Source organism: Schistocerca gregaria, chromosome 4 (assembly GCF_023897955.1).
Source record: "Schistocerca gregaria isolate iqSchGreg1 chromosome 4, iqSchGreg1.2, whole genome shotgun sequence".
Lineage (NCBI taxonomy): Eukaryota > Metazoa > Arthropoda > Insecta > Orthoptera > Acrididae > Schistocerca > Schistocerca gregaria.
Genome location: NC_064923.1, coordinates 113,190,852 through 113,217,430, shown reverse-complemented (window position 1 = coordinate 113,217,430; position 26,579 = coordinate 113,190,852). Strand labels below are relative to the sequence as shown.

General features: G+C 43.0%; 1 protein-coding gene across 3 annotated transcripts in view; it reads left to right on the top strand.

The window, feature by feature from the left end:
* Nucleotides 1-26,579, top strand: part of LOC126266990 (carboxypeptidase B-like) — a 112,988-nt gene that overhangs the window by 26,591 nt on the left and 59,818 nt on the right. For 2 of the 3 annotated variants that reach the window (XM_049971730.1, XM_049971729.1), the window contains exons 3-4: nucleotides 6,433-6,744; nucleotides 24,215-24,302. In XM_049971730.1, coding sequence (XP_049827687.1) covers nucleotides 6,433-6,744; nucleotides 24,215-24,302 — 400 coding nt within the window. The remainder of the gene's footprint in view (nucleotides 1-6,432; nucleotides 6,745-24,214; nucleotides 24,303-26,579) is intronic. The other variant, XM_049971731.1, reaches the window with a different exon arrangement.

Sequence of the window (26,579 nt, the reverse complement as noted above, 5' to 3'; positions counted from 1 at the left end):
ATAATGGGCCATCAGCCGCTTTAAAATTTAAATTCCTTACTTGTTAAATATTAGATTGTTTGGGCCTTCAGCCTGTGGAAAATATTGTTTAAAGGTAAGGCTTTGGGCCTTCTACCTACTAAAAATGGCCTTCAGCCATTTTTAAGTTAAAGTTCTTGTCTTTCAAATATCAGACTGTGTGGGGCCTTCAGCCTAATTAAGATAAGACCTTCTGCCCTGTGTTTTTAAAAATAAATTTTACCTGCTGTCTTAAATCATGGGCCTTCAGCCGTCTTTAAATTAAACTTGATTGCTTTTCAAGTGTTAAATATGTTGGGCCTTCAGCCAAGTTATAGAACTTACTTATGTGAGGCCTTCTGCCTTCTAAATATTCTGTTTTGTGTCTGAATTTTAAGTTAAAGGCTTTCAACCGTTTTTAATGCAAGTGCTTGTGCCCTTAGGCACAAGATAGTGTGGCCTATTGACCCGATAACTAAGCTCAAAAAATTTTGCTATATTGTTTGGACAACTAAATAAAGTTATATCTATTTGAGTGTAACTGACAACCCCTTTTTGGCCCCTTTCCACAATTTCAACTTCCTATTCTGTCCTGCGGATTTTCACCTTACACAACAGACTGTCACAAATGCTCAATTGTGGTTTCATCCTGTATTGTTGGCATTCGCTGTCAGCATTCTGCACCACTTCATAGTGAAACTCGCTGAGTCTTAGCACCCATCTTGTTAGTTTGCTGGATGCGTCCTTTAACATAAAAAATTGTTTTGGAGCAGCATAATCAGTCATCACCTTAAATTTCACTTCCTCCTGTAAAGGTAACACGAAAAATACCTTACTACGTATATAAAGTGAAGCTTTCTCTCTGCATGTTCGAATAATTACTCAGGTTATATGAGTATTATCTTGTCTTGATGCTAAAGCAATTGCGTGTACCTCGCTGATGATCTTATGACTCAGAACACACGCCAGAGCATGATTTTTGCATCACAGGACATGTCTCTGAAAATTTTGGGACACCAACACCGGACTCAATTTCAAAACATTTTTCAGCTCTTAAAATCATCCCCTTTGATTGCACCACCTGCACAAATGTCATACCCTTTTTTAACAGATGCAAGAGTTACCACACTATATCAGTGAATCCATTTACAAATTTTCTATAATAAAACTGACAGTAGCTCTTTACTTGTCTTTGGCACTGGTAAATCTTGCACTGCCTGTTTCAGTCTTGCATCCATTCTGACCTCATCTCTAGTAATCACATGGGTTAAGTAACTTGCTTCCTCTAACATAATGACATTTCTCTATACCTAATGTCAGATATGCAGTTTACAACCTCTTAAATATCTCCCTCAGACGTTGTCTGTGTTCTTCTATGTCCCTTGAGAACAGTTATATTGCTGACGCTGGTGAAGCTTCAACCCAAACAAATGTTCAATAAACTCATCCAGAGTCTGTCGCAAATGGCGAGGTATTTTGTATCGTTTGTGGTACGCTAGTGCTTCATTTCCTGTCTGAATTCTGTATAGTGTAACAGGCGTTGCAGGCAATGGATTATGAGGAAAAAAGAAATCCTCATATTCCAGCTATAGCTCCTCTATCAGTGTTTTCTGCACCTCCTTTATATGCTCCACCCTCACATGTAATGCAATCTTGGCGGCGTTCTGTAGCTGTTTTGGCTTACAGCTTCTGTGCATCAGTCTCCCTCGCCAAAATGTGCAGGTTTTCTCTCAACGTCTCCTTCTGTCAACTTTACTTATTTGGCACCATAACTGTGAATATTTATAGTATTCCCACTCTCCTTCTCCCACGTACATACAATACTCCATTCAACCAAGCAGCTCACTGCATCTAATACATTATCCCATCGATGGGTCTATTATGCACAACTTAACGAGTGGCAGGTCCGGCTATACGCTCACCCAAAATGCCTTCCTGTTACTACATGTGAATCAAGCTTTAATAGATTTGTAAGCTGTTAAGTCACATTGCCGACTACTATGGATACACCTCAAGACAGATCTACATTGCCAACGACTTTCCGTAGGTGCAATGTTGATGCAAATAGCGTAATCTCTGGATCACGCTGTAACCCTTGCTCACATGAGGCACTACTTCCACTCACTGCTTAAGCCTGACTGCTTAAACCCAACGCCCTTATACCATTATCCCCCACACAAAACATGGTGGGTTCCATCACCTCCGACCCACAGAGCCCTACTGGCTGCTGATATTTGCGCCAATGTGTCTAATAGAAACTTTTATTTCGCTCCCTTCACCGCTTCCACTATTGCATATTCCACTTTGCATAAGTACGTGTTTCATCTAATTTTAACGGGAAAACCTTAAGAAGGACTACGGATTCCCTCTTGCATTTATTAGCTGCTTGTTTCCCTCCTGTCCACACCTACTATCATTACTATAATGCTGTTGATAAATTATATCACCCCTTCAGAATGAATTCTTCACTCTGCAGCGGAGTGTGTGCTTATATGAAACTTCCTGGTAGATTAAAACTGTTTGCCGGACCGAGAATCGATCTCGGAAACCTTGCCTTTCGCAGGCAAGTGCTTTACCAACTCAGCTACCCAAGCACGAGTCACGCCCCGTCCTCCCGAGTTCGTGTCTCGGTCCGGCGCACAGTTTTAATCTGTGAGGAAGTTTCATATCAGCGCACACTCCGCTGCAGAGTGAAAATCTCATTGTGAAAACATCCCCCAGGCTGTGGCTAAGCCATGTCACTGCAATATCCTTTCTTTCAGGAGTGCTAGTTGTGCAAGGTTCACAGGAGAGATTCTGCAAAGTTTGGAAGGTAGGAGACGAGGTACTGGCAGAAGTAAAGCTGTGAGGACGGGGTGTGAGTCGTGCTTGGGTAGGTCAGTTGGTAGAGCACTTGCCCGCAAAAGGCAAAGGTCCCGAGTTCGAGTCTCAGTCCGACACACAGTTTTAATCTACCAGGAAGTTTTATATCACCCGTTTTCCACCATCATTGGTGGCATTGTTGAACATGTCCACAATTGTAAGACTTCAAATTTGCAGAGAATACACCACACTTAATCTTAATACCTATCTACACATCAGTCTCCTCACACTCCATTGCTGATCTCACAGCCGAATGAAGATCCTTCGGCGCCCCTGTGTGCAATAAATCCCATATGAAAGCATCAATGCGTCCTCTGTTCGGCCTCCGGCAGTAAAACGTTATTTTTCACTCTGAGTCAGTTCATACGTTTGTACATACACTTTGTTCATTCTGTCAGCAAAATCTTGGACAAGTTCATCTTGCATTTTTGTAATATCGTTCATCTGTTCCCAAAAGCGTCGCTATTCTGCTTCTTATACCTCTGCAGAAGCCCCTTTCTGAATTTCTCAACCGTCTCTTCATTGTTCAACTCTTCTGTGCATCTCCTATTAAAAGAAGCTTTGGTAGATAGTTGTCGGACCAACCCCTAATACTCGCTGATGTTATCAGATTCTCCATGAACACCACATCCTCAGACGACCGTATTTTCCCTTTCCATTTCGCTACCTCATTAGCCAATGTCTGAACTGCCTCCAGACCAACACCCTGCGTCTTTGACTCTGCATTGCAACAAGTTTATCCTTCATTCATACACAATACAAGTACACATAAGTATCAACTGAATAAAGAAACCAGTTAGACTGTGGGCCTTATCATCAACCATCTAGATTCTCTACACTGCTTCAGAACATGTCCAAAATGATGGCACATGAAACAAGTTACAGATAAAGACTGTGTGAAATGCCCAAGCCGACTACACTGTGAACATCTCACAGGTTTTAAATACTGCTCTTAGCCGTTGCCACGAAATTCAGACACATCAAACCCGTTCGTCTGCTCTATGCAAAATAACCCACGAGTCTTGATGATACTCCTTCTTAGATCCCGTGCCTGCCACACACATATAAAGTAACTGTTGGTTCACTCACCCTGTGACGCACAAATGGGTCAAATGGCTCTGAGCACTATGGAACTTAACTGCTGACGTCATCAGTCCCCATGAACTTAGAACTACTTAAACCTAACTCACCTAAGGACATTACACACATCCACGCCCGAGGCAGGATTCGAACCTTCTACATTAGCGGTTGCGTGGTTCCAGACTGTAGTTCCTATAACCGCTCGGCCACCCCGGCCGGCCTGATACTGCAGATCGTGGTCCACAATGTGGGGAGGATGCGCCCACTGCCGCCCAGTGAAAGTGACATTGGTACATCTGACACCACTATTTCTGAGCACACGGGGAGGCTATGTTGTGAGAGGGCTGGCTGACTAAGGAGTGAGACTGGATGGCAGTCCAGTGAGGCCCAGGAAAAAGCGGCTGTCTTAGACAGCTTATACACTGGTTCTGCGGTGTTGTGGGGAGGCGTTCATTCTCATGCCCCGCCAGAGTGGGCGGTCAGCAGGTCAGCAGGGGGCTAGCGTCCATCCACCTGGCAGAAAGACATGCTGGCACCCTGGTTCACTGACGTCTGCATTCGACAACAGGCCCACGGTTATGCTGCATGTGCCTCAATACCGATATCAGCGGTGCCTACGAGAATCTTGCAGGCGTTCTCCTTCTTCAATGAATTATTGTACCCAAGTGGCCAAGGAGAGTGGCAAGAGATATGTTGACCACATTGTCAGAGAAGGTGGTGGCTGTATCCGGGATACGACCCACTGCCTAGTCCGTCTGCCGCAGGAGTGGATCACAAGGACGGCTGCTCTGTTGGCCACAACTGCAGTGCAGGAAGCTGCTACCCCACTGGGAATTCGAACCTGCGACTGTGGCTGGTGGCTCTGCGTCGCTTTTTTGGCTGGCGAGGCTCCTGCGTCATGGACTGTGATACAGAATCAAGATTTATTTATCTTATCAGGTCACAGTGCACTTGTTGTCTCAGTGCGCCGATCCTGGTCATGTACTCAGCAAAACCACTGGAAACCTGATAATGGAGGCATAACCTGTCCTGCAGCGTGCAATAGCACTACACATTAAGTTATACCATTAAAAGCTAGCCTGCCTCACAATACTTTCGCATGGTCATTGTCTTTACCCACATGTCGACATATCGCACTCAGCCGGCCGGGGTGGCCGAGCGGTTCTAGGCGCTACAGTCTGGAACCGCGCGACCGCTAAGGTCGCAAGTTCGAATCCTGCCTCGGGGGATGTGTGTCATATCCTTAGGTTAGTTAGGTTTAATTAGTTCTAAGTTCTAGGGGACTGATGACCTTAGAAGTTAAGCCCCATAGTGGTCAGAGCCATTTTGAGCCATTGCACTCACTGGCCACTGGCTGCTAATGCAATGTTCCATCGCACTTTCCCATAAATTTTGCTCTAACAAAACAACAAAATTTACTATTAAATGGTACCTGTTTTAGGGCGTATATGTATGCAGTAGGATTTTGTCAAAGGAGTACACTTTGAAAGTTACAGACGTATTTGTGTTCCCATTTTTATTAATTAATATTGAGTAAAGCAGTGTAACAATGTTGCAAAGATGTTGAGACGAAGACAGGTACAACAAAAAGGCTGTCACAAATAAAGCTCTCAGCCACTAAGACCCTTGTCGACAATAGACGTACACACACACACACACACACACACACACACACACACACACAAACGCGGCTGCAGTATCAGGCAACTGAAACCACACTGCCATATTGTTACATTCCACCCTGGATTTTCCATTGTTTGATTTGAGTAAAGCATTGTATTTTATGTGCTACAAGTTGACTGAATCGACACACACACACACACACACACACACACACACACACACACACACACAAAGAAGGATGACGGCAGTATCAAGCAACTGAAACCACACTGCCATATTGTTACATTCTATCCTCGTTTTTACACTGTTTGATTTGAGTAAATCATTGTATTTTATGTGCTACTAGTTGACTGAATCGACGAAATATGAGCTTCTCGTTCGACTGTGATAACTGAAATGCCAAAACTCTGTTTTTTTAAGTGTCAAAAACAGTGGAGCTGGTTTGGAGAAATTAGCTCATAGAATATGATACCACCCTCCTCCCCGCCCTCCTCTCCAGGAAAGCAATAATCTCACCACGAGTGAAAGCTGTTTCTGATTTTCTACGAAATTTAGTAGGCCCCTGACGCTAAACGTAAATTCTCAAAATGAAACAAACATCAATAATTTGAGTCACTTGGTGACTAATACAGGCAAAACTGTTCGTTTCTAGTAATCTGATGTCATAGACATAACTATCTGTAAAATTACGTCAGAATTAACTTGTACTATGTGAAAATTTTGGGTATCATAGTCAAAGGGCTTTCAGTCTGAAACATTGGAATCCATGTCAATCGATTTTTTAAATCGATCTTTGGTCGATGTGAAATGAATGGCGACTCAAAGGGAATTATATTTTCCCCCCCAAAATGCCCCAGTGTGCTCTTACAGATCCGGCGGTACCTCTCAGACTTGGCATCGAACTATCCCAGCTTGGTGACGGTGCAGTCCATAGGCCAGACTTACGAGGGTCGGCCCATCGATATGATCCAGGTGTCGTCTGGAAATGGTGCCAACAGCTCCGCACCAGTCATCCTGGTGGACGCGGGCATCCACGCCCGCGAGTGGATCGCGCCTGCAGCAGCTCTCTACGTCATCCAGCAGCTGGTCGAGAATGCGACGCAGAGCGCTCTTGCAGACAGCATCGACTGGCACGTCATACCGGTGCTCAACCCTGATGGATATGAGTACACCTTCACAACGGTAGTGTACCGCTAGGGCCGGTGTAGCTCTCTGTTTAACAGTCATCATGAACACACACTGCCTGACAGAAAATTATAGTGAACTACGTAGAACGGGTAGACGAGGTGGAAATGAACTTATTTTGTATTGATCTAAACTTGTAAATACTTTGACATATCCTACATCCCTGTAAAAAGAGATTTACAGATGATTAAGCTACTACTACTACTACTACTACTGCTTCATTGCCTTGCAAAATTCTTGAAAAGTTGTTGTGGAGGGTGATGGGGGACATTTTTGAGAAAATCTCCAGCGACAGTAGAAGTGCGGTTTAACAGTGATCTGAAGTGCACTTTTCAACGATTTAAGATGTCCTGACTTTCAGTAAGAATGATGGAGTTGTCAGCAGCTTTCAGTGTTCCTGATCAGGAGCGGATAGGTCCATACAGCTCTTTAATACCAGCGTAGAAGCCACGCAGGTTCCTTGCAGCGGAAAGGTTTTGGAGTTCTGTGGCTTTCTGTTGCAACCATTTGTTCTTGATTGCTCGTATTTCACTTTGACATTTCTGCTTGAGTTCTTGAAAGTGTGCTTTCTTTTCTGCGCAGAACGGATCTTGAGTAAGGGATACGTAAGCATCCCGCTTTACATTGATGATGGCTTGGATTTCTCCTTGGGTGTCATCAAACCAGTCACTTCTTTTCCGTGCACTAAAACCAACGACATTCTCAGCGGTTTCTTTTATGATGTTCTTTAATGTGCTCCATTCTTGTTCGACATCATCTATGGTTGCTGGAGCTTTGTTAAGTTGTTTAGACAGTATGTCGTGGAAGTGTGAGCGAACTTTTTTGTTGTTCAGGCTGCTTATGTTGAATTTTCTGCGTGGTGGGTTTGAAACCTGGGAAGGCTCCTGGACCTGACAGCATCCTGATGGAGCTTATTGAGGGTGGCGACTTGCCTCTAAAAACTAGACTCTTCTCACTCGTTCTATTAATGTGGGAAACCCGCAAGGTACCAGCTGACTTGAAGAACTCCACAATTGTCACCATCTTCAAGAAGGGCGACAGAAGCGTCTGTGGTAACTACTGGGGAATATCTCTACTCTCTGTGACTGGCAAAATTTTTGCTAGAATCCTTTTAAATCGCCTCCAGACACTTTCAGAGACTATACTACCTGAGTCTCAATGCGGGTTTCGACCATCAAGAGGGACAATTGACATGATTTTTTTGTGCACGACAACTACAGGAGAAGTGCAGAGAACAGCAAAAGCCTTTACTACATGTTTTCTACGATCTAGGAAAGGCCTTTGACACAGTTCGCAGAGAAGCCATGTGGATGGTTTTAAACGCTTCGGCTGCCCTGAACATTTTGTTGACTTCATTGAAGCTCTCCACGATGGTATGACTGAACAGGTCCTCTGCCAGAATGAAACAACTGGTGAATTCCCAATAACAAGTGGGCTTAAACAAGAATGCGTTATGGCACCTACATTATTTGCATTGTATCTGGCACCTATGCTTTACGAGGCGTCCGTAAACATTGCAGGAATAGAAGTACAGGTTCGATAGGGAATTAATCAACCAGTCCAGACTCCATTCAAAAAGGTTCACTAGTATCACTCGTGTGACAGAGCTGCAGTACGCTGATGACAATGCTTCTCCAGCTCATTTACCTGCAGAGATGCAGCTGTCAGATGATTCCTTCAGCAGGGCGTACGAACGATTTGGTCTCTCTATCAATATTCCAAAGACAACGGTGATGGAGCAGCCCACTCCTGGGTCCTCCGTTCCTGATTTCAGCATATCCATTTATGATACACCCTTGGAACAAGTGGACCATTTCCTCTACCTAGTAAGTATACTGTCATCTTACTGCTCATCTGGAAAAGATGTGGAGAATAGATTACGTGCTGCCCATGTATCATTTGGACGTCTTACAAAGCGTGTCTTCCTCAATAAAGACCTAACACTGTACACCAAACTGATGGTGTACAAAGCTGTAGTCATTTCCCCCCTGTTATATGGTAGCGAAACTTGGACGTTATATTGCTGTGAAATGAAGAAACTACAACGCTTTAACCAACAGAAGCTAAGATGTATCATGAACCTGAAATGGGATGACTTCATATTCAACAAGGCTGTTCTTGAGAAAGCAAAAATGTATAACATGGAAGCTCTTATCATTGGGCATCCACTTCCACGCCAAATGCTATACAGCGAAATGATCACAGCTAAAAGGCCACGAGGTGCCCCTCTCAAACGTTATAAGGATCAGTACAAGAAAAATCTGACAAACTTGAACATCGATCCGAGTAACTGGTCCACAATAGCAGAATATCGAAGTCGTTGGCGCTCAGTTACCTCAAATGCTCTTAAATACTTGGAGCTGGAACGTCGAAGAATGGGAAATGACAAACGCCGGAGACGTAAACTCCTCCAGGCTCAGCCACGTCCTCCATCTTCCATCAACTGTACTGTCTGTGGCCGCCTGTTCCACGCTAGAATTGGATTGCTAAGCCATCAACGACACTTCCACGCCTGGACCGTGACAAAGCGGATCTCGGGAGAGAAATGAAAACTCGGATACGAGTATCAGCCGACTACTGCTACTACTACTACTACTACGTATTGAGATGGACTGTGGTATTACTTCAGTGATTATGAAATCGAGTCAGATTTGCAAAGAAGTTGAGTAGTATGAACCCACTTATCAGTGGAGAGGGAGGCCGTTGCTTACGGCCTGGATGCGTGCCCAAGTGCGACTGCTACGGTCGCAGGTTCGAATCCTGCCTCGGACATGGATGTGTGTGATGTCCTTAGGTTAGGTTTAAGTAGTTCTAAGTTCTAGGGGACTGATGACCACAGCAGTTGAGTCCCATAGTGCTCAGAGCCTTTTTTTGCGTGCCCGATTCGGTTGGGAAGGGCGTCATGAAGCGGTTATTTGCCCTTCTGTCCCACAACTGTTGTAAGTGGTCATTGGTATCCTGGTCGCTGGTACTGGGACTGAGCTGGTGCCATACATGCTCTACCGCGGATGTCACTAACCACTAGTGTGCCCCAACATCACATAGCCATACTGTGGGGCCAGGAAAAAAATGGTTCAAATGGCTCTGAGCACTAAACATCTGTCGTCATCAGTCCCATACAACTCTGAACTACTTAAACCTAAGTAACCTAAGGACATCACACAGATCCATGCCTGAGGCAGGATTCGAACCTGCAACCACAGCGGTCACGCGGTTCCAGAATGAAGCGACTAAAACCGCACAGCCATATTGGCAGAGTCGTGTATGAATGAACATTGTTCAGCTGCGAAATGGTATCACGATAATTTCGCGTGAGAGAAAGCACATGAGGATGAAACGGGGTGTCACAATTATTTTTGTTTTTATTAATCTGATCTATTGCTTCTTATTGTTGTTTGACTGTCGCCTAATCTCATTATGACACATCGAAACCCACCTTTTAGTATATCTAAGGTGCACTACCTTATATATATGATGTTTACAAATGCGAGATGGGACCTATCACTTATACATTGGTGGAGAAATAAAATTCAACACCAAGGGGGAGCTATGAGACATAAACCATAGTTGGCACGTGTGTTTCTATTTGGGAAATATGATGTCTTTTCACATTTGGCACCAGTCGCATGAGGGTGGCGCTAGCAGTGCCACTAAGAGGATGCAAATCAGGTTGGCTAAGAAAGAAACTCAGTAACGGCAGTGAACATTAATTACCTTTGAGAGTGGATGCTGTGAGTTGATGTTAGTCAAGAATGCCTTTGTTGTTGTTGTTGTTGTTGTGGTCTTCAGTCCTGAGACTGGTTTGATGTAGCTCTCCATGCTACTCTATCCTGTGCAAGCTTCTTCATCTCCTAGTACCTTCTGAATCTGCTTAGTGTATTCATTTCTTCGTCTCCCTCTACGATTTTTACCCTCCACGGTGCCCTCCAGTACTAAATTGGTGATCCCTTGATGCCACAGAGCATGTCCTACCAACCGATACCTTCTTCTAGTCAAGTTGTGCCACACATTCCTCTTCTCCCCAATTCTGCTCAATACCTCCTCATTAGTTATGCGATCTGCCCATCCAATCTTCAGCATTCTTCTGCGGCACAACTGAGAAGGAAGTCCGTCGTGTTCAGCGTGTGGCTCTGGTGCATCGTACTGCAACTGCAGCAATAATTTGTGCAGTAGCTGGTACCACAGTGAGATACAAGTCGGTTACTGTAAGGACAGCTCTCAGCTGACACCCTTTAGCTTGCATTCCACTGACCACAAACCACCGCCATTTACGACCCGAGTAGTGTCAAGAGAGCCCAGTGGAGGGCATAGTCGGGGGCTGTTGTGTTTTCTCATGAAAACTGGTTTTGCATCGGTGTTGGTTGCAAGGAAGCCAGTTGAGGGCCTAAAATCTACCTGATTGCTTGCTTGCTTGCTACACACACTGGACCTACACCTGAACTTACGGTCTGGACTGCGTTTGCGTACAACAGCAGGGGTACCCTCGTGGTTGCACCACACACTCTGGTTGCAACTGTGTATGTCAGTCTCGTGATTCTCCCTGTTGTGCTGCCGTTCATAAACAGCTTTCCAGGGAGTGTTTTCCAACAAAATACCGCTCGCCCACATACCTTTGGTGCAACCCAACATGCTTTACAGAGAGTCGACTTATTGCCTTGGCCTGCTCGATCATCGGCTCTTCTCCAGTCGAGGGCATATAGGACACCACTGGACGACAACCACATCCAGCATCATCCACAACCAGCATTAACCGTCTCTGTATTGACCGACCAAGTGCAACAAGCATGGAACTCCACAAACTGACATCCGGTACCTGTACAACACAATGCAACACGTTTGTATGCTTGCATTCAGTATTCTGTCGGTCACACCAGCCATTAATAGACGAGCATTTCGCGTTACAATGGCTTATTTCGAGTTCATATTCACCTGGGATCTTGCAGTTCTAACAACCCTACCACAACAAAGCTCAGCATTTAATAGCGATTGTGGTGTTGCTAACGCTGCTAAATACTGCGTTTTCGGGCAGCAACAATCATATTATGTGGCAGGTGTCATTAGAGCAGAGTTAATAAAGTCATTTCATATAATAATCAAAAAACTACGCACTCATCTTTTTGTGTTTCCCACGCTGGTCTCGTCGTAAAATCATGGTACGTCGTTATGCACCTCCTGTATGTATATGTCTGAATATTGGTGTAGCTATACATATGGCAGTTAATACCCAAACCTAGTTCTTGTAAACTGTTCTCTTTTTCTTTCTATATTATAGTTATAGACCTGCACAAATATTCAATTATCTATCTGAAGCTTTTTAAACCATTCTTGCAAGGACATTTCAGAGTTGATTTAGACTCATAGTCATTAACATGAACTGACTTGGGAATATCCCAAATGTGTACCAATGGCAATTTATCGTTTCTGTTTGAGTTACCAGTAAGATTTTTATAGCCTACTAACTGTGTGTATTCTGTGTTTCATTTTCGTCTTGTTTACTCGTTTCAGTATACTGTGCCCGTAAAATTTGTTTTCTGTAGGAATCTGTCCTTTGTTAGGGTTATGTAAATTTATGCCAGCGTACGACTTGAGCAAACGTATTCTCTGAATCGTCAATCGACCTGTAATATAACATTAGTGTTGAGATGGCTGCATGGGAACATTGTGAACGGCAATAAAAATAACAGTGAACCAATTTTGGAATGCATGGGAACTTAAGGGCAGCCACTCTCGTCGTCAACGTTGTGGTCGATCGCGTCTGGTCACAGCAACAGATGAGTGCTGAATTGTGCACCGCGCACATCAAAACCACTAAACATCTGTGTCTCACATCCCAGAACACGTAATCCATTTTGGACAGGTAAGGCCGCTGTTTTCGAACTACGTACCTGCCACTCTCGCTTCTGTCAGATGCAGACCCTGCAGAATCGACGTTGTTGTCGAAATTACTATAGCTCATAACTGATAAATACTTCAGGAGCCAATTTTATTTCGAAATCATTACATTCTTTATGCATGCGTATGGAATGCAGTAGGAAGAATGCCCACAGCCATCAACAGTGACCGTTGCTCCACTGCTCAGTGCTGGAAAAACTACACTAATTTGCTAGTTCGTTTTTCGCAACTTGTGTCATTTTATTCAAATACTGAAGCGAAATAACACGTCAATAATTGAAAGGATACTTTTCCCCTTTCACTTTTGTTCACTTGGGGTAGACTGCCCCCCGTTTATCTTCTTATAACAATCATGGTTTCTGGGAATAATTGTAACAGTAATCTATTTAACACAGATGTATGAACTGTCTTATGTTATTTTTCGTTAGACATCACATCCTTTTCCTAAAGTGTCGTCGTTGCATGAGTGATCTTATTTATTTGATTTATTTTTGTCTACTTCTGCTGTTTGATTTGGAAGTTTGAATGGCATGGAGTGCGTCATCCGCTCAGATGTTTGAGAAGACTTTACTACACTCATGCTCATAAATTAAGGATAATGCTGATACTTGGTAAAACAACGCTCTGGTGGGCCGTTTACGGGATTAAATGACCTCGGGGTATGACCATGCAGAGCATTTGACCTGTGGTCATTGCACCGCGGAGCTGGCAGCAGTCTACATATGCAGAGGTGTGTTGGTGCATATCAGAGTACAGTGCAGCGAGTATGTGTGCAGACATTTTCAGGCGTGCTAATGGTGACTGTGTGTTGAAATTGGATCAAAGAACACATATTGATGAAGTTATGACGAGTAGAATACTATGGCGACTGGAGGCTGGTCAAACACAGCCGGTCGTAGCACTTGCCCTCTGTGTGCCATAGTGTGATCTCAAGGTTATGGGAATGATTCCAGCAGACAGGAAACGTGTCCATGCGCTAGAGTATGGGACGTCCACAGTATAGAACACCACAAGAAGGCCGATATCTAACCATAGTGTCCACAGTTGCCGCAGAGTACAGTAGATAGCCTTGCTCGGGACCTTACCACAGCCACTGGAACACTTGGCTCCAGGCACACAGTCTACAGACGACTGAACAGGCATGGTTTATTCGCCTGGAGACGTCCAAGATGCATATCACTGACTCCTACTCACAGGAGAGCCTATAAAGCCTGGTGTCAAGAACACAGTACATGGTCGTTGGAACAGTGGTCCCAGCTTACGTTCACAGACGAGTCCAGGTATAGTCTGAACAGAGTTTCTCGCCGGGTTTTCATCTGGAGTGAACCAGGAACCAAACCCCTTAATGTCTTGAAAGGGATCTGTATGGGGGTCGTGGTTTGATCGTGTGGGGTGGGATTATGATTGGTGCGCTACCCTTTGTGTGTTTCTGAAAGAGGAACTGTAACTGGTCAGGTGTATCGTGATGTCATTTAGCACCAATATGTCTGCCTTTTTCAGGGAAGAAACGGGTCCCACCTTCCTCCTGATGGATGATAATGCACGGCCACATCGAGCTGCCATCGTGATGGAGTATCTTGAAACAGAAGATATCAGGCGAATGGAGATGCCTGCCAGTTCTCCAGACCTAAACTCCATCCAGCACGTCCGAGATGCTCTCGGTTGACTTATCGCTGCACGTGTTCAAACCCCTATGACACTTCAGGAGCTCCGACAAGCACTGGTGCAAGAATGGGAGGCTATACCCCAGCAGCTGCTCAACCACCTGATCCAGAGTATGCCAACCCGTTGTGCGGCCTGTGTACGTGTGCTTGGTGATCATATTCCATATTGATGTCGGGGTACATCCGCAGGGTACAGTGGTGTTTTATAGTACATGTATTTCGGGACGGTTTTCTCAACTTATCACCAATACCGTGGAATTACAGATATGTCGTGGTGTTCCCTATGTGGCTATGCTATTAGCGCCAGTTTTGTGTAATACCGCGTTGCGTGGCACCACATTCTGCAATTATCCTTAATTTATGAGCATGAGTGTAGATACCGCATGTTCAATCTCAAGCTATTGACAACTTAATTTTTCTTCCCTGGGTAGAAAAGTAGGCATGAGGGGTTTCCAAGAAGTGAGATTTGGTCTTTGGTATCGCCACATTAAGCTCTCGGAAGCTGATGGTTCACTTCTGTATGTGCTCCTTGAATTACAACCACCAAAAACGTACTGTCGGCGAAATACTTAGCTTCAAGTACGCACTTCCCATTCCTTTTCAGGTGATATATGTTGTTTCAGACTAGGAGGAGTTTTGTTTTCCGTTGATTTAGTTAATTAAATTGGGTAGACCACTTGATTACACCATGTCCCTTTGTCTTCTGCATTAGATATTTGCGTGTGGTGCCTTAAGTTGAGATATCCCCGCGTGTACTAGGTTAAGTTGAGAATACATATGTGTGACTTGTGCAACTGAGATCACACGCTTTTGAATTCTTTTGCATGCACAAGGAAGCACCGTGTGCAAATAGATTGATCAACCACTATCGCCAGCGATCCTAGAAAGACAATAAGGAGAAAATGTGCTTGATCCGATTTCAGTTCAGGTGAGGCACTGTGTTAATATATCTAGCCTGTGACTTGTCTGCATTTCTTGTAGATCTTATTTTGGAGGGGAAACTGATGCACCGCATTTCTTTTCTTCAACAATCTTTATTGAACATAATGAGAATTACACACATCAAAGAATGGTGTTTAATCTACACGCACTATTCCGTTGTACAGCCGTGCACCAGCGCGAAACAAGATGTAATACATTGATTATTCCTTGCTGCTGTAGTGTTATCTTGAAGCTGTGAGAAAGGAGGACAGGATTTCCAAGGCGCGGAAGCAGGTACGATGCTGAGGGCAGACGAAACTAGGAAAGATATTGTTACATGAAGTACACCGTAATGGAAGAGCCTTGACCGAATGCACATTATCATCATTTGTTTGCTGGTGAAAAGCTACCAGTACATGAAAATGTACAAATGGTCCTGCATAATTAATTAAGGTAATGATAAAAAATAAACAAAACCTGCCTCGAGGCTAAATTTTTGTACAATAGTTATCATTTAAAAATGTTCACATTTCACAGATTTGAATAAATGAACTCACTGAAACATGTTTGGAGCATATGAAAAAACAGTTTTGTTTAACAGGAGGACTTAGTATGCAATAATTTTAACAGTGGACACGGAAAATGCGAGGAAATCATATCCAAATGAATATAAACTAAAAAAGAAACAGTTCATTGGTGAAGTTGGGATTGTGTCAGAAATTATAAAATTTGGCGATCAACCTCTAATTAGTGAAATACATGGCATATGGATAAATGAAAGCATACTAAGGGACTAGAAAACTTGAATAATATGCCCATTCTGGAAATGGCATTATACCTACTAAAGCGGAAGTATTCAGCACTGAGATACATGTAAGTGATTTTGAAGACTGTGGGACTAGAGAGAATCACCCTGACACGAAGATGACGTTGATACAAACGGCAGTTTTATTTTGGTTCATTGGTGTAGGTGCCGTAATAATATAACTAAAGTTCCCAGTCACTCCGACAAACATTTTTGTTTGTAAGTTTCGTTCTTATGGGCGGGTCGAAAACTGATAAAATTCTTTGCTAAAATTTCAACTACAATTCTCCCAAATTTGGGAATGAATTATCAAGAGACTGATAATAATTTTCAGCTGTTAAGAAGTGGGGTGCTGTGGTCAAGTGTAGTTGTTCTTTTCGTGAACATGGTCAAGGTGTGAACAATATAACCGCGAATGGAAATTCAGTATCTGCAGTTGACAGAGAGAGATACATCCTCCCATTTTAGGTATCCAGAAAGCAAAGACACACAGTGAGTATTATACCGGGTGCTGGGCTATACATATAGATATTTTCCTTTCCGGTACCTTAATATGTACACGCATCAGTGTGCTGGTTGCTTTTGTCTCTACATTGAGTACTCTTCCCACAAAGGGCCACAAACTTTTTGACCTGATGCTTTTCGCATGATTAAAACTGCACCACAAAATTGATTACGCCTGTCAGTATAGACTAGCCGTTTTGCGTCCATACGTCAGCTCTTCAACACTTGACATACTGCCCATGGAAGAATAAGTATTAATGGTTGATCTAGTCACATGTACTTGGAGTACTAACCAACCTGAAAACATACGATTTGCAGTTGCTACAATTATTAGTCTGTAAATAACATAAATTCAGATGTAATATTGTTCAGGACACTGTTTTCAGTCACCAATAGAATTATCTGCACTTATGTCTGTTACATCCTTGTACACACAATCTAATGATCCCAGCTCGACATAAGTTGTGCAGCACAGCCTAAATCTAGACCAGAAAGCAAGCGCACAACAGCCGTTTTGTGAGACTAACATTCGTAAACAGTCAGTTTCCCCAACATAGGCACTGTCTCTGCTGTAAAAGCAGAATCAAGTTTTAAAAGAAATTCTTTTGGGAACCAAACTCTTCAAGCATCTACAGGGTGGAGAAAAACTGTGCCATGAAATTTTAAGTCTGGCTAGCTGATGCCAGTAGGAACCAAAATTACTTATGTTGTGTAGGTCGTTTGTTCGCAGTATTGCCCTGTTGCCGGATGTTCTGGACAACGCGTGACCGTGAATGATTTGCCTGCCAGAGATAGCGATGTATCCAAGGTGGCCTGCACGCTAGGTGGTAGCGCGCCAGGCTTCAAATCTGGGGGTCTTGGGGTGAATCCGACTGAGTTCCGACACATTTATTGCAGTTTCATGATAAGGTATACCGGGAACAAACCCGTCAACAGCTGTTAGTTCGCGTACAGAAAGTCTTTTACAAAATGTGTCAGCCCTAAACTGGTCTTTTTTATAGCTAGAACATCGTTTACTTAAAGCAGGTGATCGAACTGGTGACCCTCTGACGCGACACAAGCTTGGGAACGTCGAACGGTGTTTCGCCTAACTCTTTCAAAGATTCCTAGCGTTGCCCTGATGTCATTCATGGCAGGTTGAATGCGATCCATTAATTCCTCTTCGTGTAAATACCTCTCGCGTGAGGTGGGGATAAATAGCAAGACCTGTTCGACACTGTGCGTATCAAGTTGGGGCAGCGATGGGGCGACGAATGTTTTTATGTGTGAAGCGACAACCGTAGCGCTCCCCGTCAACCGACAGATGTCAACAGGGCAATCTCATGGCCAATCGGAGCGTGCGGCGGCAAGATTGCGTAGTTTAAAAATGATGTATTGTCGACATACACAACGTTAGTAATTTTGGTTCCTACTGGCATCAGCTACCAACAATTTTTCTCCATCCCGTATATCTACACCTACATCCTGAGTTGTTTCTTAGATATTTTACATCCTATGTCCTCCCCCATCGTTTTCTACGTCCTCAGCTACGTATAGTGACACGGAAGATATTCACTTATGTCTTAATAAATGTCCTATCATGTTATTCCATCTTCTAGTCTAGTCTAGTCGAAACAAGGCCCCAGGAGTAGATATCATTCCATTAGAATTACTGATAGCCTTGGGAGAGCCATTCCTGACAAAACTCTATCATCTGATTAGCAAGATGTATGAGACAGGCGAAATTCCCTCAGACTTCAAGAAGATATAGTAATTCCAATCCCAAAGAAATCAGACGTTGACAGATGTGAAAATTACCGAACTATCAGTTTAATAAGTCACAGCTGCAAAATACTAATGCGAATTTCTTACAGACGAATGGAAAAACTGGTAGAAGCCGACCTCGGGGAAGATCAGTTTGAATTCCGTAGAAATGGTGGAACACGTGAGGCAATACTGACCCTACGACTTATCTTAGAAGAAAGATTAAGGAAAGGCAAACCTACATTTCTAGTATTTGTAGACTTAGACAAAGCTTTTGACAATGTTGACTGGAATACTCTCTTTCAAATTCTGAAGGTGGCAGGGGTCAAATACAGGGAGCAAAAGGCTATTTACAATTTGTACAGAAACCAGATGGCAGTTATAAGAGTCGATGGACATGAAAGGAAAGCAGTGGTTGGGAAGTGAGTGAGACAGGGTTATAGCCTCTCCCCAACGTTATTCAACTGTTCATTGAGCAAGCAGTAAAGGAAACAAAAGAAAAGTTCAGAGTAGGTATAAAAATCCATGGAGAAGAAATAAAAACTTTGAGGTTCACAGATGACATTGTAATTCTGTCAGATACAGCAAAGGACTTGCAAGAGCAGTTGAACGGAATGGACAGTGTCTTGAAAGGAGGTTATAAGATGAACATCAACAAAAGCAAAAGGAGGATAATGGAATGTAGTCGAATTAAGTTGACTGATGCTGAGGGAATTAGATTAGGAAACGAGACACTTAAAATAGTAAAGGAGTTTTGCTACTTGGGGAGAAAGATAACTGATGATGGTCGAAGTATAGAGGATATAAAATGTAGACTGGCAATGGCAAGGAAAGCGTTTCTGAAGAAGATAAATTTGTTGACATCGAGTATTAATTTAAGTGTCAGGAAGCTGTTTCTGAAAGTATTTGTATGGAGTGTAGCAATGTATGGAAGTGAAACATGGACGATAAATGGTTTAGAGAGGAAGAGAATAGAAGCTCTCGAAATGTGGTGCTACAGAAGAATGCTGAAGATTAGATTCGTAGATCACATAACTAATGAGGAGGTATTGAATAGAATTGGGGAGAAGAGGAGTTAGTGGCACAACTTGACTAGAAGAAGGGATCGGTTGGTAGGACATGTTCTGAAGCATCGAGGGATCACCAATTTAGTACTGGAGGGCAGGGTGGAGGGTAAAATTCGTAGAGGAAGACCAAGAGATGAATATACTAAGCAGATTCAGAAGGATGTAGGCTTCAGTAGGTACTGGGAGATGAAGAAGCTTGCACAGGATAGAGTAGCATGGAGAGCTGCATCAAACCAGTCTCAGGACTGAAGATCACAACAGCAATAAGAACAGTCATTGTTTGCAGATATTTCTTTCCCCGTCGATTCTGTGGAGGAACTTCTTATTTCTTATATTATTAGCCCACTTAACTTTCAGTATCTTCTACAACATCACATCTCTGATAATTGGATTCTTATATTTATGGATTTTGCCACAGTCAGTGACACACTTCCAGAGAATGCTGTCTTGCAAACGAACATGCTAAGAAATTTCTTCCTCAAAATAAGGCCTTTTTTTGATAATAGCTGACTTCTCTTGGTGATGAATGACCTCTCCACCTGTGCTGGTCCACTTCTTATAATATCTTCCTGCCTTCATTCATCTGGTGTTATTCGGCTTCCAAGGTAGGGGCAGTCCTTCACTTCCTCTACCTCTTGATACTCAGTACTGAAGTAAAGTTTATCACTTATCTAATATTTGCTATCTCCCATTACTGTTTTCTTGCTTTCGCCTACTCTTGATCTGCATTCTGTGCACAGTACATTATTCATTGTATTTAAAGGATCGCGTAATACTTCTTCAGTTTCAGTGAGAAAAAGGCAACTTCAGGAAATCGTACCACTGACATACTTTCACCCTGAATTTTAACCTCACACTTGAACCTCTCTTTTATTTCCATCATTGCCTCTTCGATATACAAACTGAGCAGGAGGGGCCTTTCCGCCATACGCACTTACTAATCCGAGGACTTCTCTCTCTATTTTCCATTTATGTTGTGCCCCCACGGTTAGAATTTCAAACATTTAGCAGCACATTATAATTTACACTTGTTCTACGTCGACAAACTCTATGAAATTGTCTTTTTTCCTGAACTTTTGCCTCCATTGGTCAGCGCAACGTCAAAATTGTTTCACTGGTGCCTTAATATTTCCCAGAGCGAAACAACTCTTAAATTTTCTTTTCCATTCACTCTTTTCAGTTATTTGGATGCATGAGCTATTAATCTGATTGTGCGATAGTTCTCGCACCTATGTGTCCTCAATGTCTTACATATTGCGTTGATGATATTCTTCCTTGGGCATGCCCCTAATCTCATACAATCTGCACACATACGTATATAATTATTTCCACAGCGATTTTATAAATTCGTAGCCGATGTTATCTGTCCTTTCTGACTTGTCTGAGTGTAAGCCTTCCAGAACTCGGTCAGCCTCTAGTACTGGATTACCTGTCTCTTCAAAATCAATATACACCACTTCTATTATGTCCACAGAGAGTTCGTAAACCTTGTGGAGGATCTCAGTGTTCTCTTTCCATCCATCCGCTCCATCCTCTGCATTCAACAGCGGAATTCCTTTTGCACTCTTAGGGTTGGTTCAAATGGCTCTAAGCACTATGGAACTGAAGCGCCTAGAACCGCTCAGCCATATTGGCCGGCCCTCTTAGAGTTGAAGCCAATGCTTTTAAATTCGTCGATTCGTCGACAGTTATTACAAGTTGAAGCTCCGCTTCTGAAAAACATTTCTTTTTTTATTGTTTCACATTTTTTCTGCTGGCACTTCTCTTTATATTCCCTACATTTATTACACTACTAGCCATTAAAATTGGCACACCACGAAGATGACGTGCTACAGACGCAAAATTCAACCGAAAGGAAGAAGATGCTGTCATATGCAAATAATTAGCTTTTCAGAGCATTCACACAAGGTTGGTACCGGTGGCGACGCCTACAACGTGCTGACAAGAGGAAAGTTTCCAACGAATTTCTCATATACAAACAGCAGTTGACCGGCGTTGCCTGGTGAAACGTTGTTGTAATGCCTCGTGTAAGAAGGAGAAATGCGTACCATCACGTTTCCGACTTTGATAAATGTCGGATTGTGGCCTATCGCGATTGCGGTTTATCGTATCGCGACATTTCCGCTCGCGTTGGTCGAGATCCAATAACTGTTAGCAGACTATGGAATCGGTGGTTTCCGGAGGGTAATACGGAACGCCGTGATCGATCCCAACGGCCTCGTATCACCAGCAGTCGAGATGACGGGCATCTTATCCGCATGGCTGTAACGGATCTTGCAGCCACATCTCAATAACTGAGTCAACAGATGGGGACATTTGCAAGACAACAACCATCTGCAGAACAGTTCGACGACGTTTGCAGCAGCATGGTCTATCAGCTCGGAGACCATGGCTGCGGATACCCTTGCCACTGCATCACAGACAGGAGCGCCAGCGATGGTGTACTCAAAGAAGAACCTGGGTGCACGAATGGTAAAACGTAATGTTTTCGGATGAATCCAGATTCTGTTTACAGCATTATGACGGTCGCACCCGTGTTTGGCGACACTGCGGTGAAGGTACAGTGGAAGCGTGTATTCGTCATCTCCATACAAGCGTATCACCCGGCGTAATGGTATGGGGTGCCATTTGTTACACGTCTCGGTCACCTCTTGTTCGCATTGACGGCACTTTGAACAGTGGATGTGTTACGACCCGTGGCTCTACCTTTCATTCGATCCCAGTGAAACCCTACATTTCAGCAGGATAATGCACAACCGCATGTTGCAGGTTCTGTAGGGGTCTTTCTGGATACAGAAAATGTTCAACTGCTGCCCTGGCCAGTACATTCGCCAGATATCTCACCAACTGAAAACATCTGGTCAATGGTGGCCGAGCAATTGGATCGTCACAATACGCCAGTCACTACTCTTGAAGAACTGTGGTACCGTGTTGAAGCTGCATGAGCAGCTGTGCCTGTACACGCCATCCAATCTCTGTCTGACTCAATGCCGAGGCGTATCAAGGCCGTTATTACGGCCAGAGGTGGTTGTTCTGGGTACTGATTTCTCTGGATCTATGCACCCTAATTGGGTGAAAATGTAATCACACGTCAGTTCTAGTATAATATATTTGTCCAATGAATACCCGTTTATCATATGCATTTCTTCTTGGTGTAGCAATTTTAATATCCAGTAGTGTATTAATTTCGTTCCTAAGTTACGTACGCTGCTGCAGTCATGCATTTTCCTAAATGTTTTCCTAAATATTTCTGTAGTTTCTTTATTCGTCAATCAGTGGAAGTATTTCATCTTTAATCCTAGTTTTATCTATATTTGTCCATCCTTTTATGACTGTTCTTTTTATCTACAGCCTCAGAGTATTGCAGACCCAAAGTACCTCACTAACCCACTTTATTACACAGCGAGTCTTCCTGAAGACTGTCTTAAACTTTAGCCTACTCTTCATCATCACTAGGTTACAAATCTGTTGTCGACGTTGCATCATAACTTTGGGTGATACACTGCATAGTCACTCGTTAGCTAAGATAGGCCATACCAGAATGCTGTTTGTCAGCATGTTAAAGACAGAACACAATACTGAAGCTGCTTATTGCTGATGGACCTACACCATTGACGAGAAGTATTGGGTCCCTTGGTAGCTTTGAGAGTTGTCAAAAATAAGAGTATCAAGAAAATAGAAACAATTTGTTACAGTTTGTAATGTTTATTAGTAACAGTAAATCAATATTTCTGGGGCCACCTGTTACCCTTATTCCAGCAGAAATTATTTTTGGTACAGATGACACTAGTCCTTTACAATCTTCGTCACTTATGGCACTACACTCAAGGCGCAGACAGTCTTTTAGTTCTTCTTAATTGTGTGCCGCCTGCCCTTCCGGTTCAATAAACCCAATAAATTCTCATTGAGCAGACCAGTCCAGAAGCTCGATGATATTTTCCCGGAGCCAAGTCATTCTGCGGACAGATTTACAGCAGGTTGGATTATGGTGCTGGAATTTAACACGGTCCATATCTGTGTCGCCAAAAAGGGTTGAAAAAGAGGGCAGTGAAACAGGTTCTAGAACGTCTATGTACTTCGGGAAATCCACGCGGCCTTCACACATAACCTTTCGTCCCACTTCTGCAGTGCTCATGCAGCCTCAGATCACAACGTCCTTGCCCATCCGGCAATGGACATAGGTCACACAAAAATCTGAAATGTGAATAAATATTGTAGAGAATTCTTTCCTGAATTTTGAAATTAATACACTTTGTTTGTTCTGGGCCAATTAAAATGTTATTCGAACATGGTGAGTTGCTCAGTAGTACATTGTACAAATGGGTAGGAACACTCATAGGTTTCGAAATCTCCACCTGCGATTTCCTTTGCTCTTGCAAAAGCTTTATCTGCACTCTTTTTTCTAAACTAAGTTCGTTTCCTTTCGGCACAATGCAGCAGTACGATTGATGTCACAGATCTAATCAGGAAAGAGCACTAGGTTAGTGATACGTGCCCACAAGAAGCGAATGTAACGAACTGATTAGTACACAGAGAAACATCCAGATGCCAAAGTTTATTACACTACATATTTTATTCATGACTTAGAGGTGGGTCATTGTTTTCGGCCTTATTTGATGCCGCCAAACAACGTTTTAAAGAAATGGTTTTGTTTCCTGTAACTTATATTGAACACGTGCACAATTTATAGGGTTCTCAATAATTTCGGCCAATGGTATAGAAATCAAATGAAGTAACAGAACCTGTTGGGATCAATGACTGATACAAATACTCCAGTTTACAGCATATGGATCGCTGCATCCTCATTTTGACTGTCTCATACGCGATCACCTCCGTATTCTCACCAATTATCGTCCTTCAAAATGTTACAGGAGCGACTGTGGAGAAAGACGCGATCTCCAACATCTGGTGAATGCGTAGGAGTGGATGCGAACAGGAACTTTGACTTCCATTGGATGGGTAAGTGTTTATAGATATTATTCATCTAGTGTTGATTTACTTTAACGTTTCTCCATCTGACTGACATTTCGTAATTAGCACATTCGAAGGCATTCCAGAAATTAATTTCTTATTGTGCCATTTCTAATAAATCTTTAATAAGACTTTGATTATGTTGTTTCCCAAATTTTATGGAATACTTTGTCACGTATACAGCCCCAAACACAGAAGAAGACAGCTAGAAACATCAAAGTTATGTTAGTAATGTGAAATGAAAATGCAGTTGGGAATAACAGGCATGCAAGGTTCTCCTCAGGAAAGTTGCCGGTGGGTGGAACTGGTGATGAACGCCTGCTTTCCGTGTGTCTGTGGCGTTCTAATCTTATTTCTCCATCTTATGCGCAGCTATCTTGACTACGTGCAGACAGGCTCAGAGATTTCCATACTCTCTGCCTCCTTTACCGAGTCATCAAAGTACACTTTTCCTCATATCTCTCCTCGATCTTAAGGTTCCTAACTGAACAACACAGCAGAAATATTCGTTGCCATCAAAAGAAAATCGTTTCTGTCCCGTTCTATCATTCATTCAGTATCTCAAATGCCTTCTCGTAATATGATACCGACTCTGGAATCACCTCGCTTATTATGTCAGAGAACTGAATAATAGCTTAAGCTTCAAAAGATTGTGAATGAAATATCCAGTAAAGTAGCAAAAATGTCTACCTTTGTCGTTGTACGCACTCGTTACTCCAACCGGCTCTTCACTGTTTCACAGAGCTCTTAATTTCTAAACTGCTGTAGTACACTGAGGTGACAAAAGTCATGGGATAGCGAGATGCACACATACACATGGCGGTAGTATCGCGTACATAAGGTATATAAAAGGTCAGTGCACTGTCGAAGCCGTCATTTGTACTTAGGTGATTGGTGTGAAAAGGTTTCCAGCATGTTAATGGCCACACGACGGAAATTAACAGACTTTGAACGCCTACCTACACTTAATGACCAACAGCAGTGGCGTTCGCATAGAGTTTTCAGTGCTAGCAGACAAGCAACACTGCCTTAAATAATTGCAGAATTCAATGTGAAACGAACGACGAACGTATCTGTTTAGACAGTGATGAGAAGTGTGGCGTTAGTGGGCTACGGCAGCAGACTACCGACGAGAGTGCCTTTGGTAACAACAAGCGCTATAGATTTACACCATTTTGATAAAATTAGTTTTATTATTCTACGAAAATCGAAAATACTTCATTATTTATGTAGTTAATTAAAATGGACTGGGCAATTACTGTTGGAAATTACGATTACAGATATGAAGAGCCGAAGCAAATAAATTTCTTAATTCAAAGAAAAGCTGAGGAACAACGCATTGGTACAGAGCTGACTGAAATTTTACTTGTCTTATGATGGTACGGTAATTCAGCTGTCACTTTGAACTAAAGGAATAAATTCTTTTTGCGTCTTTTTAAACCAGTCATTCTGTCTGTCTTTCGTTCAATTACCTGCCTTGAATGGTTCAAATGGCTCTGAGCACTGTGGGACTTAACATCTGAGGTCATCAGTCCCCTAGAACTTAGAACTACGTAAACCTAAGGACATCACAAACATTTATGCCTTAGGCAGGATTCGAACCTGCGGCCGTAGTGGTCACGCGGTTCCAGACTGAAGCGCCTAGAACCGCTCGGCCACTCCGGCCCTCCCTGCTTTGAAAATCACACCTTTAACTAATTCCTTGTCCTGAGTGGCAAACTGAATATGGTAATTCATCCATTACTTATTTATTTACTAGAGTCAGAAGAATACACAGAAGATTCTATAAATTTACAATTTCAGGTAATAGAATGAAATGAATTTATAAACTGATAAGCTAAAGAAATTGGTATATCTGCCTTATATCGTGTAGGGCCTCGCGAGCACGCAGAGGTGCAGCAACAGGACTAATGTTTGAAGTAGTGCTGGAGGTAATAGAGATCGTGAATTCGCCAGGGCTGTCTGTAAGTCCGCAAGAGTACAAGAATTTTGAAATCTCTTTTGAACAGCACTTGGTGCAAAGCATCCCAGATTTGCTCAGTAATGTTCATGCCTGGAAAATTTTGTGGCCAGTGAAGGTGTTTAAACTCAGAAGAGTGTCCCTGGAGTCACTCTGTAGCAATTCTGGTCGTGTGGTGTGTCGTATGGTCCTGCTGAAATTGCCCAAGTTCGTCTGAATGCACAATGGACATGAATGGATACAGGTGACCAGCAAGATGCTTACGTACGAGTCACCTGACAGAGTAGTGTCTAGACCTATCAGGG